The sequence below is a fragment of the Mesitornis unicolor genome, unplaced genomic scaffold (assembly GCF_000695765.1).
Source record: "Mesitornis unicolor isolate BGI_N332 unplaced genomic scaffold, ASM69576v1 scaffold24946, whole genome shotgun sequence".
Classification (NCBI taxonomy): domain Eukaryota; kingdom Metazoa; phylum Chordata; class Aves; order Mesitornithiformes; family Mesitornithidae; genus Mesitornis; species Mesitornis unicolor.
In genome coordinates this window covers 1-13,590 of record NW_010192024.1, presented here as the reverse complement: position 1 = coordinate 13,590, position 13,590 = coordinate 1, and the positions used below count along the sequence as shown (strand labels likewise).

The 13,590-nt window shown below is 41.6% G+C and overlaps 1 protein-coding gene across 1 annotated transcript in view; it reads right to left on the bottom strand.

Moving 5' to 3' along the window:
* XPNPEP3 (X-prolyl aminopeptidase (aminopeptidase P) 3, putative) overlaps positions 1–11,988 on the bottom strand; it is a 13,963-nt gene extending 1,975 nt beyond the window's left edge. Inside the window, exons 1-7 of the mRNA XM_010186942.1 lie at positions 11,859–11,988; positions 8,878–9,285; positions 6,997–7,199; positions 6,256–6,318; positions 4,805–4,918; positions 1,806–1,891; positions 945–1,128 (exon numbers count right to left, since the gene is read on the bottom strand). Coding sequence (XP_010185244.1) covers positions 945–1,128; positions 1,806–1,891; positions 4,805–4,918; positions 6,256–6,318; positions 6,997–7,199; positions 8,878–9,229 — 1,002 coding nt within the window. The 5' untranslated portion in view covers positions 9,230–9,285; positions 11,859–11,988. The remainder of the gene's footprint in view (positions 1–944; positions 1,129–1,805; positions 1,892–4,804; positions 4,919–6,255; positions 6,319–6,996; positions 7,200–8,877; positions 9,286–11,858) is intronic.
* Between the last annotated feature and the right edge of the window lie 1,602 nt (positions 11,989–13,590).

Below are 13,590 nucleotides of genomic sequence, written 5' to 3'. Positions count from 1 at the left end.
CAGGAATCAAAGAGCGAATTCCTCCTGTGCCTGACGCTCCCCACATTCACTAGGGACTGAGCTGCAGACGCTGGTCTCATCTAGCTGTGCTGCCGCCTGCTGAGAGAAACCGGCATGATAGGCTCCGTCCACAGGCGAGAACACGTGCTGTTATTGCACTGTCACTGTAGGACAATTAAACCTGGCAGAAATCTGTGCTGCTGCCAAAGGGGAAGTTCTGTCACCTGGCTCCGCCATCTTTCTTGTACTGACACCAGCAATCGTGCAGGTTTGCAGCAAGGAGGACCAGAGAAACTTCTCAAACTGCAAACCAATCCTATTTTATCTGCAGGTTCAGCTCTAAGGCAGAGCAGTTCCCTCAGTCTCTTCACCAGGTAGCTCTGTGAATCCCAATACTGACACAAAACGGTGCAGAAGAGGCAGCAGGTGGAACAACTGAGAAGAATGAGCTGCATCTTTTGGTGGCACTGCAGATTTATGCTATGTTAAACAGATCACAAAACTACGACAAACTGCCTGTAGCCAGCCCCGGACCCCTAATTTTGTGTTAGTGCCAATGTCTCTACAAGTTCCTTCAGACTGACTCTAAAGCTACATCTGCACTAACAAGTAGTGAAGACCAATGGGAATGGATCTGCAAAGTGAAACAGCAAGTGCTGAGGAACAAATATTCACACTATGTACACCTGAGACTGGAGGGTTACTTCACACCAAACTGCGTGCTGAATGGCTGAAACACATCTTCAAGTTGAGCCTTGTCTAAGAGAAATCCAGTCCTGTGCTGAGACAAGCCCACAACACGAATTAAAGCACAGTGCGTGGTGACAATTAGAAGATACATCTCAAAAGCACATTCCTGAGCCAAACTAAAGCCACTAACATAGCCCAAGGAGAAATCAGTCAGGCCTAGTTGGGGAAAGCTGGAGTAAAAAAACTCCAAATACCTTGAAGAAGTGGTTTTCAGTGATGCTGCTCTTTAGGATCCCCAGCTCTTTCAGTTTCTGTCCAATAAGGCTCAGCATGAGGCTGTAGATATTTTCTAGACTCACACCTGGGGAGCAGAGGCTCAGGCAGGACTTCTGGATGTCCAGGACAGCCTGGTATAGTTCTGCTTGGGATGTGGTGAACCTAAAAACCATCAAGAAAAGGAACAAAGCACATTTCTCAAAATTAAACCTCTACCCAGAACCTGTTTTGGGGACAGATTCAGTTCAGTGTTGGAGCAAGGAAAGCCAGAAAGGAAAGCAACTGGCTCCTTATATGAAATGCCAGCCAATACACTGGGTAAAGGCAGGGTTTCTCAGCTGGCAACCTAACCCCAAAGCAAAGCAAGACAAAGCTACTACAAGAAAAAGAAATTCTAAATGTAGACATTTAGAAATTTCTACAAAGAAAAGAATTCACTTGAGCCAGAACATACAGGAATCAAACACACAACCACAGGAACACAGCACCAGCAAATTCACAACTGACAGAGCCATGTACAGGTCAACTAAACTCCCATTCTCTTACACACAACCAGAGCCTGACACAGCTGAATGCACAGAAGCCCTCTCTGCACTTTAAGCACACTGTAATAGCTGAAAATACCAGTAATCACACATACTCATGCAGTAATTCATGAGGCAGTGGGGAATACAGCTTCTCATGCTGAAAGATTAGTTTATACAATTTGATTACTCTGAAGAACCACAGAATGAGACATGTTAAAACTACTCTCACAGAGATGAAACACACATACACTCAATCCATCAATTATTTAAGAGCTTCTCAAAGTTCTTTAAAACAGCCTTATTGTAGCATACCTTCCATTGACGGGCCAGGTACGTGTGATGTCACTTACGTAGCAGGAAGACTCACATCCACCATCTAGCAGGACCAGTTCACCATCCTGGAGCATAACAAGAAAAAATACCCTGTTAGGTAAGTTTAGCTGTTAACTTAATTGATTTCTCTGTCTGAGAGCAGGAAAGGAGATTATGTATTTATTTTTGCAAAGCAGCTGCAGAGACGTGAATTCCTTTTGCAGAACAACACCCAAGGTGCTACTGTTTATAAATAGGCTGTTGCTGTTGAAGTGTTTCTCTTCAAGGTGGTCTCTGACTTGCTATCTATAGCCTGAACTCTTAACATGCTGATTTTCAAACTCTTTAGAGTAAAAAAGACATTTTCCTTGAACTATTCTGCATTCTGAGACATCTGTCCCTTTCACACCTGGATCACCTACTCCAACAATTTACACCAGTGGTTTCTCTCAGCAGTAGCTCTCTACTAGTGACTGAGACAGAAGAGTTTTGCAACAAAAAATACAGATTTTTGAGCTACTCACAAGATCACTAACAGTTAAAGATTTAGCCTTGTCACTAGGAAGACCCAGCAAAATCTTTTCTCTGACAGTATATTGCTACTGTAAGTGCACTATTGAATAGCTCGTACCATCTTCCCTGTTCTCTTCTGGGACTTTCTTGACTGCTCTAAGATATACTTCTGAATCTATCTGGTGATGAAGAAGATGTGGAGATGTGAACCTCCAATTCACTTCAGCAAAACTGTTCCATGTCGATCAAATCACTGACTGCACATCTTCCAAAAAGTCACGCAAAAAAGACAAAGGGCCAGGAACAAAATCACTTCTGCTTTCCCTCCTTAAAGGTGCTAACAACAAATAGAGCAATGAGATCTGTAAAAAGTTTGGATTAAATTCTCTATGGAATTACACTGCATATAATCCAAGGCCTTTTATAGAGATTCACTCCACAGATCTGTGACTGTGCTAAAGCCACGATGTGGAATGACAAGGAATAATTCTAGCATGCTAAGGGAAAAAACAAGAAGCAGAATTTCACTGCTAGCACTACTTCCAGTGCTAGCTACTATCACTGTGTACAATAAGTGTCACACAATCGATAAACTAGCAGCAAGCAGATCTCACTATCTCACTTAATAGACTGGCCATTATCTAAAAATATTAATTGTATTTTTAACTTTTTCAGAATAGCTGGTTCAATTCTTTAAGTGAAATATGAAATTGTAGTACCTGCCATCTTCCAAGCAATTTAACAAGCTAAGTAACAATTTATTGGCTAAGAGAATTTAGCCTCCAGGAAGTGCTTTATATCATGCACCTTGTTCTCTTTCTTTAAAGCTGGGTCCACTAAGTGGTGGACTGAATGGAGTCCACATGAGGCCATAAGCCTCATACCTTCCAATACCTTCCAAATTAGGCACTTTGTTAGCCTATTTGGCAACAAGATCTGTAGGAAGTAGCACATAAAGGAAAAGAAAGAGTCAAGTTTACGGATTTAACCTTGTACTTAACAGTTTTGAAAAAAAACCAAGTAGTGACAGTCATTTAACTGAACAAGTTTAACAGAAGCAACTGGAGTTACATGAGCACGCCTGACCTTGAATGACAGAACAACAAAGGAGGCTTCTTTCTGCCAAAAGCAGCCTGTCATATCTTTTGTACGTCTGTCTCTGCAGATTATTTCAAGGTCTGCTAGCATGCCAGCTTCAAGAAAAGACAATGCTAGTGGAAAAGTTTCATCCTGCATTAAGACAGAGGAAAATATGCTCCTCTGGAAAGTGAATTGTGAGTATGGCGCTGGGGGAATACTGCTCCTGAAAATACTTATCTGAATCTAAAGGTGTATTGTCAGGAAAGCTGGAGAGGGTGCAATTCAATAATGTGAATCTTCAAAATAAGACAAGACACATTAATTTACCTAAGCCATTCAATCCACCTCTCAACATTTAACGCTGTTCCTTTTCCTCCTTGTTCCTTTTCCCTGCTTTCCTGGACTACACGGAATCTGAAAGGCTTTTCAGCTTAATGCACTACTGCACCTGTCCTGCTTTACTAGGATAGAATCTTAGAATCAGTTTTCCATTCAGGAAGACTGCACTTCTAAAAAGACTTCAGCATTCGTTTTCACTGGGAACAAGCTGATAAGACATTCGGTTTTAGTCTTCGGCCAGCACTGGTACGTGGTGATCAAAGTCTTGAGTTACACAGATGCAGAAGCAGGGCAGGGAGCAGAAACACAGGGCAGTTGGCCCCAAGCTGATGCCAGGCTGGCCAACAAAAATTATTCCATGCCATAAACATCATTCTCACTATAAAATGGGGAGTTTGTTGGGGACAGTCCTTCTCCTTCGATGGCTGACATCCCAAGAGGAACTCACCCACCATTCTACTCCCAAGGCCTACTGCCTCACTATATTGGCTGAGTATAACTCTGTGTACTTTATGTTCATACTGGTATTGTTTTTTATTGTTATAATTTTATTAAATCTGTTTTTATTTCAACCCACACATCTCCTTTCCTTTCCCCTATTCCCCTCCCTGGGTGGGGAGAAGTCATAGAACAACTGTCTAAACCACAACAGCAACTTTATGTTGCAAAGCAAGGCCAAGCAATGCAAGCGACTGTAGAAGACTCCACACGCCTGCTGCAGAGGTCCCTCTTTTTTGCGAGGTTAGGAATCCACCAAGCACTGCACACTGCCGCACACAGCATGGGAGCAGACATGCTCGGTAAATGAAGTTGTTTGCAAGTCCTTCCACTGTTCAGAAAATACTGCAGCAAGTGTAAAGAGGAGAGAAAGAGACTAGACAGAATGAAGTTAATCTGGCCCTGGAAGTAAAAGTAACCAGGGCAGGATTCCTTTCCCCTTATCACCTGACAACATGCATTCAAGTGTTTTGATTTGTTCAGTCCAAAGAAAGAGCAGCTAGGGCACACGTATGGGGACAGCGTGTCACAGCACTGCATTTTAAGTTATTGGAGAACATACAGCTTACCTTGATAAGCTGATTGTTCTTCACATAGTGCAAAGTGTTTGATCTATTGCCACCAGCAACAACAGGAGGGTAGGCCAAGATGTCAGCACCACGAGCCCGGCACTCAAATTCAAACTGGAATACCAATTCAGAGAGTTCAGCGTTAGTGTTGATTCAGGTGATTTACTACCCTGGGGCTGCTATAATTCATGTCCTACAACTGTTTTCTTAATTTGAACAACACGAAGTGAAACTGGTATGCGAGTTCACTACAAGAAAGCAGCCTTGAAGGTCTTCCAAGAACACTGGAGAAAAAATACAGAACTATCCACTTTTCAAGTGAGTGTTTTAAGACTGCATCTGGTCTCATGGAAACTCTTTCTGGTACAAGTTGTTCAATACTGTCTCAAACATTCATTATGCTGTCATAAATCCATGTGAGATTTGTTCTTATACAAAGTAACACTCTTAGTTGCCATACAGCTTTGAGAATTTTCAAAGATCCTAAATGGCAGCTTGACAACAGTAGTGTTTTGCTGTTGTCTTTTAAAATTACAGAGTAACAGCGTATTTACAGCAGCATATATTTTCGTGACTCCATTGAACTAAAAAGGTTTGAAAGCATGCACTACCTTGATGTCTGAGGGGAAAAAAAGGCAGCGTAAGCCTCAAGATCTTTACCTTTCTTGAGTGATGAAGCTGATTAAAGCATGGAAATGAATAAGCTTACATCTATAAAGACCTTCTATATCCCTAATATATTAATAACACGTCTTTTCTACAATTGCCAAAACCCCCTGGGACAGAACACTCCAGGATGCCTATGTGTAGTGAAGAAGGTTTTACAATCCAGATTTGGAGTGAGAAATGAATCTGTAAAATACACTTCAATTAAAATAATTTTCTTTACAAGTCAGTACTATAGCTCAGTGTCACATCAGCACAAGCCCATTTATGTCATAATAGAGGGTCAAATCCTGCTGATCTTTCTCAAACAGGCATCTCGCTGCAATTCCTTACCAAATGTACAGGCCAGTAAGTCCTTATTTTGTAACTGAGGGGCCTCTACACTGCTTCAAGAAAGCTGTGGTAATCTGACGAGTAAGAGGCTAGAGTCAAGAGAAGCAGGCTTTACAAACAGGTGCTATAACTACTTAAATTCTGTACAATAGAACAAGATAATAACTGTATCTCTGATTGTTTAGCAGGTTTTGTATTTAAATACAGTAGAAAAAGACATCAATAGCAGATAAACCTAGATAATCACTATGTTCCATCAATAAGGGTACAGGAAGTACGGAAGAATTCCTCATGCTGACTTTTCTGCACGTCCTAGGAAGCACAAGAGCTGGGTGAAGGAGAAATGTGCTACAGTGGGAGGCACGTTATAGAGAGATCTGACATTTCTAGTTTCCTGGAAGGATAAGCAACATCCAGCCCTTCTATCTCACCTCCAACCACAACGTACTCACCTTCGCATACAGAAAGGCTTCATCCACTGGGGCTTTGCTGGCAAACATCGTCTCTATGAAAGCCTATGAAAAAGAAGGGCCCTTCAGTTAGCAAAGGAGCCTGAACTTGAGAGTTCTTTTTTTAACCTGCAGTCTTTCGAGAAAGGTCTAAAATCAGCTGTCCCAAAACACAGGAACAAGAGGCAGCTTTTCCTTCAGAGAAGAACAAGCTGTACCTCTCTTTTCTACTTATTTTAATAATACTTAACAAAATATAATTGCATTTGAGGTTATGTCAGATTAGTTGAAAATTGGCCAGTAATTTCAAAAGGTATTTGAGGGGGAAGGGGGAATACAGAGACATACACAGGCAATGTGTTCACAAAAAACCTGTTTCCCCAAAAACAACAGGATAAATGCGGAAGAAAATGGCATGGGGAAGGAGAAAGAAAGCTGGGAAAAGAGTGAAGAGGCTACCCCTGCTTCTGAACAGGTAAATTACTTTTAAAAAAAATCTAACAGCTGCTGGTTCTTCTTCACTAAAGTTACACTAATCAAGAGAAGCTGGTAGTCCAAGCAGTCTTCCTGTTTCTCCTTCTCATATGGAGGGAGCTGAGCCCAGCTGATGGTTGAGACACAGCAGTTCAGTAACAGATAAGACCAAAGCCATCCTTGCAACCCACATCACCCCATCAACAACACTCTCCCCTTTCTCCGTTAAAGGAAGGCACTGGTTCATCTGGAGAGCACATGACCTCATACCTCTGCTGTCACCCGTCCAGCTATCTTCATCCTTTCAATCTCTGCAGGAGATTTGATCAGCCGGAGGTTTTGCACTAGATGTCGGATGCCCTGGATGTGGTTTTTGTTCCGAGCTTTTATCTCAGCCAGGGGCTGCATGTAGTCAGAATGCAGCTCTGTATGCACTGGTTTGGTCAAGTCGTACCAAACAATATTTGACTCACCTGGAATACAAAACAAAAGCTGACACAGATGAAAATAAATGTAGACATGTCCTTCCCATACTGAACAAACTCACTCCTCCTAAACTAGATCTGCTCCTGTATTTGAGAAATTCATTTCCTCTGAATGTGCATTTACAAACCATACAGACACTTTCACTGTCACAGGATACCAGCGATCTCTTCAAAACCTGAAAGATTACCAATGCATAGCATGTAGACTTGACAAATCCCCACTTCTATGTGAATATTTGATCCTGTGATCATCGCTGAAGATAGGTATTTTGCACAGATCCAGTCAGAGTTTGCACATCAAAGTTGCCCTTTGTAAGCTAAGTAGCCATTGCACTGCAGTGGTGCATGTTCTGAATTGTTCTCTCATTTAGCCTTTCCCTTCATCAGAGTTAGCACCCACATTCTCCTTACAGGAGTGTTTTAAATGGGAATGAGTAGAAAAGCCATGCTGAGTCACAGCTAACGTCCACCTAGGTCATACTTCTTTGCTGGCAGTAGCCCTTAGCAGGTGCTCATAAAAAGCCTCCAAGAAACTGGGCATTTATGAAAGCGTATTTTCCTCAGCACATCCTCTCCACTTCTGGTTTCTTCATTTCAAGGCTGCATCTTCATAACAGTGATTAAATGCTTTTCATGGACCTCTTCCCCATGGAACTAAAAACTTTTGAATCCATTTATGCTTCTGACATTCCAAATCTTCAGTGCATGATGTACAAATTAAAACTTACAAGGTGCCAAAGCCTGTCATCTGATCATTTTAGTCAGTGTTCCTTTGTTTGTAAATTATGAAAAATAGCACTTTGTCATTCCTACTCATCCCTTCTGTGCTTTCCATAACCATACACATCTCTCATACCTTACCTTCTGTTTTCTATTTTTCAAACTGAGCAGGTTTATCGAGCATGTATCTCACACACATTCCATACTTCTGATCATCCTTGTTGTCCTTTCTGCAACTTTTCTACTTTCAATACATTATTTTTTGAAACAAATAACTAGAATTCAAGGTGGTATTTAAGACTCCAGCATCCACTCCATCTATTTGTGTAATCCCTCAAGCACTTGCCCTTTTTATATTGCCATAAGCCTTCAGCTTCATTTTATAATGCATTCAAGTTCACCCTGGATTATTGGTATTGAGGCTACAGGGTGATGTTAGATGAAGAAAAAGAACACATCTAAAGTACAGCAATGTTTGTATCTCAAGAGCAAGTTAACATGCAGCTAAAAAAGGTGAGTGGACTAACAATCTCCCTGTGTAGATCATTTTCCAAGTGTATTATGAATAAAATACCTTCAGGTTTCCTATGCTTCATCTGGTCCTGGCTCTGTCAGCACAAAGATACAACTGAAACAGTAATACAGGTTGTGAGCCTGTCTTGTTTCTCCTGTTCCTTACAATACACAGATGTGCACACTGGCTTTCACATGGGCACACAAGAAATTCAGAGGGGAGGAAAAACTATTATTTTTCAAACTACATTTCCACTGGTGACCCTCAAGAAACTATCAAGAACTTCCAACTGTCTTTGTCATACTGTCGTATCTGCTGCACCCCCCCAGGCTCATGAATTCTTGAATTGGTGTCAGAGACCACCCCACAAACCCACAACATTCAGACCCTGCAAACCCTGTCTCATCTCATTCCCCATTCATTTTTTGTTACCTTTCAGCTTGGCCACCAAGTGCCTGAACTCCTCAATGGTGTAAGCTTCATCTACTCCTGTGAGAGCAATCGCCCCATCTGTGCCTGATCTGGGCCCATCCCACAGCTCTCGGCTTGGATCTCTCCGGGGCACAAAAAGTATGGCCTTGTGAGAGGGCAGTGCTTTGCCAGGAATGCTCTGCAGCACCAGGATGCTGTCAGGCTCCTGGAACCCGCAGAGGTACAGGAAGTTGGTGTCCTGGTGGAAAACGTAGGGGATGTCATTGGTCATGTAGTACGTGGGGTTGGAGAGCAGAATCACTGTGTGGTCCAATCCATCCCAGCCATGGGCTTCCTTCTGGACCAACGCCATCAGTTTGTGCCGGCGAAGGGCATATTCCACCTGTGACAACCCTGGGGTTACCTCTCCTAAGAATACAAAATAAATCAGATTGAGAAATTCAAGGCACTCATGATATTTTACTACTTGCATGCCTGATTCCTGCCTACTCCCTGATGCCTTTGGCTTCATTGTGGTCCCTCATTCACCTTTCCATTGTTCTCTCATGCATCTCTTCAGCTTCCATCCCTACAGCACATCCTCTCTCAATCTGCTCCTCCATCATGCAAAGACAGAAATGTATTTCAACAAATCAGATTCTCCATTATGCATTTCTGCGCAAAAGGAGAAATCACAAAACCTGGTAGATTCAGACAAGCATACAAAGCAGGTGGATGTTTTCAGAAAGAGATGTAAAAAAAAGGGGAAGGGGCAAGGCAAACTGGACTTTGGCTGTTGAAAACTGATGAGTTTTATAGCATCTGGACATTGAACAGAAGATTACCTCTTGAGGTTGAGCATTAATTTCCTCAGATAAAGCTAGAATGTCAATTCAAATACACACTAAGTCAACCCATTAAGTAAACAGTTCTCAACCATAAGGGGCAGATTGGGTGTCCCAGATACTGGATGATCAGGCAGAAACGCAGAGGTTGCAGAGTCTAACCAGTCACGAGCTTCCAGGCAGGCAGCAGACTCCACCAACTGCAGGCTGGCGGCAGACTCCCATTAAGAGAAGGAATCTTCTCCAGGGCAGATAGAGCTTTTCTCAATAATTAACAATTTCATTTTTTCCAAAGTTAATTACTATATTCCTAGTGACTAACTAAGCAAATGATCTCTTAGTTGAAAGTACACTTTAAACTGCTCTAGTCATGAAGGTATACGAAGTACAGCAATCAAGATACTCATCAAAACCGGACTGAAGTTGCAAGAACAGCCATCAACTGCTTAAGTATGCCTTTTTAAAAATGTGAGACTACTTAACTATTATTTAAATTAACACATAAGCCTTAATCAGTACTTTGGCTAATACCCTCCTTTAACATAGATTGCATTTTCATACTGTTAACTTTCTACTTTCATAATCTTTGCTTCCTCTTTAATATATTACACAGTGACGATTCTAGAATAAAAACTGAAATTTGACTTGTACTGTAACTGGATTCTTGCATGGGTGGGGTGGGAGGGAGAAGTTCTATCCAGAGTGTTTTTCCTTGAAAAAAGAGAGTTTAAGAAAATTACGTATGTTGTATTTGCATTAAACTTTACACTTCTTCAACACCGTACAACTCCAACACCTATTTGGTGTAAAAGTTTGGGGTTTTTTTAAAGGAAAAAAACCACATAAAACAAAACAAAAACCCCAAAAAAACAAGCAAACAACAAAACCACCAAACGTGTTTTACTGTAGATCTAGAAATGACACAGAACACAGAAAGTGTTTTAATACAACCTGACCTCACATTTCTGAAATATTATACTGCCAATTTCCTATGCTCTGCTGCATTCCAGTCAGCTTTCTAACTACCACAAACAGACCACTGAATTTTTGAAGCTGCAGTAGGGTGCAACATGGGAATCCCATTTGCTTTTTGACTGCAAGGCCTGGAAATTCTCTTTGCCTTAAAGGCATTTGCTTTTTAAAACAATAATTGCAATAAAACAATGTATTATTTTAAGGAAAACACCACCACTTTATTCAATGGAAAATTACTATGGGCAGCTAGAATTAATCTCCAGTGTTTCAGCTGTGAGTACTTTTAAAGTGTCAGCCTCATTTACTGTGAGCTGTTAATCAGTGCCTTGAGCAACCTGATCTAACACTGAAGTTAGCTCAGCTTTGAGCAGAGGGTGGGCCTACTAACTTCCTGAGGTCCCTTCTGACCTAATTATTCTACAGTTGAATATGCAAGTGCACAGTTATATACTCATCTGTTCTCTCTGTATACCTATCTATAGAAAAAGAACACAGAACCAGCATGTTTTCCTGGACATATTCTTGAATATATTTTTAATTTATTTTTTTTTAAGATTTTATCATGGTCATCTCATACATACATGCCCATTTTCATTAATCCTATGAAACTGCACAACCTCAGCTTCTCTTTCATCACTACCATCTAACTTAAAAGTCACAAGTCTCTTTTTCTTCTTTTCCTTACATCTTGAATACTCTTCTGAAGGGGGCGTGTTCTTTAGACAAGTGGTGTCCATCTCCCAGTAAGTCTCTCCCCAGTCTCCTTTTCTGAATGACACCTTTATCTTGTTACTCATAAGACATTTGATATGAAGCATTCTGGCAGTTCAGCTTGCACAAAGGACTCTCCCTTAATATAAACTGTATTGTATTTGCAGGACAATGAGCTCCCAAGATGCCACTGCCATAAAAAGTCTGCAGTACTGATGTCTGTGACAATGACCACCCCATCAGAAAAATGTAAAAAGCTAACAGGCAAAGCCAAATTTTGGAATCAGCATCATCCCACACAAGGAAATTAACCACTAAACAGAATTACTGCCTAATGAAGTTAATCATAAATAGCTGAAATCCCAGACACCTGTATGATGCAGCAAATCAACACTCTGTCCTAGACACCTCTGCAAAAATAGAGGCAAGAAAGAATAGCAATGATTGGCTCATACAGGGCCTGAACCTAACCTGGCTTGAGAAGGTGTAGGTGAGTGAAGGGGCTGGGCTGGCCCAAATACCGGTTTGGAATCTTCTTCTGCTGGGCAGGCTGGATGGAAAATCCTCGGAGAGCACATGACTTGCAAACTAGAAGAAAAGAAAGGCACCATGTCAAGGTAAAAGACCTTTCTAGTTAGAAAACTGCAGAATTACACTCCAGCCATCTGACTCTCAGTAGCATTCATTCACTTTGTATGACAAAAATATCCTTCCTTAACTTCTCAATTTGTTGTGCACCATAACAGTTCATGAAACAATGTGAACACAGCTCAACTAATGCCCAGATATTCCTAAACCAGATTGAAAGAAATTAACATATACTAAACCTGACAATCCAGCAAGAAAACCCAGAAAGCTATGTCAGTTTGCACATGATTGATTTCTACACTTGGTGTTCTGCCTCCCTTGCTTCACTCAAAAACCTCAGGGCTTGAAGCACAACACCTGTATATCAGGTGTCATCTTGACTATGTCCTAAAAAAGTATCACTCATGGAAATTATAGTTTTCAAGGCCTTTTCAGGTTTTTTTTTACTAATAATCCCACAAAGAAGCCATCAAATAACACACATTTATACAGTGATGCATTTTTTTTTCTGTATGATGCTCAAGAGTCCTTGTTTATGTATTTAACTTAGTTGACAGTAGCATTAGCCAAATTGAAAGCAGTTCCTCGGAATCATAGTTACATATCCCTCTTCCAAATCTGCATACAGCCAAAGTAGACAAGTTTTAAAGATAATTACACGTGTGCATTTAGGAGCTGGGTGTGCATACGATAAGACAAAAGCTAAAAGTAAGTATTTTTGTCACAAACTTTACCAACTTCGGAATTCCCAGTCACAGCCTTTTGCAGCTCAAGAATGGCTTATGTCTAGGTACAAATCACTAGACACATGGAAGGTGATGGTAATCCATTTCCTAACATCTACCAGCTGATGATCAGGAAACTGTTTCTCTTTTATGTCCCTTACTGTGTGTCTACAAAATCAACTCATGCTGCCATAGCATGGCTCTGGATTTTTAGAACAAATGATAAATCAACTCTTCACTAGCATAAGCAGGTGTAACACAAGCAAAACAGCTGCCTGCCATTCAGTGAGCCGAGATTCAGGGACTTATAGCAAAACACATAAAGCGTGGGTTTTCTGTGGGAGCCAGTATGATTAACCACTAATTGGAGATTACTTATGCACGACACCTGATAGAAATAACATAAAGCATTCACTATATGAGGACTGCCTGGAGTAACGGTCTGGAGACCCAGGCAGTGAAACAGCATTACAGCTTTTTGTGCAGTTTAAGAATGGGTTTTTACTGTTTTGCTCTCCCTACACAGGCAACACACAGGGACAGCTTACAACACGACAGGAGAACACAACAGGCATAAAAGAAAGCCGTATTTTGAAGACAGCAAGGAGCTTTCCACATGGTTGCTTTATTTTTCAAACCCCAAGCCGTTCCTCCCTCGGATCGAACCGTGACCGGAGCTACGCCGCCGAAAAGATTCACTCTCCCGCGGCCCTCGCACCCACTGCGGAACAGAAGAAAGAAGGGCGGGCTCCAAACGGCGATAACGCTTAGCGTGCCCCGGGCAGCTCATTACCACAGCCCCGGGGAGGGGGCTGGACAGGGGCGGGCAAGGCCCAGCGGTGCCGGGCCGCAGCGGTGAAGTACGGCGTGTGAGGGAGGAGTGTCTGACC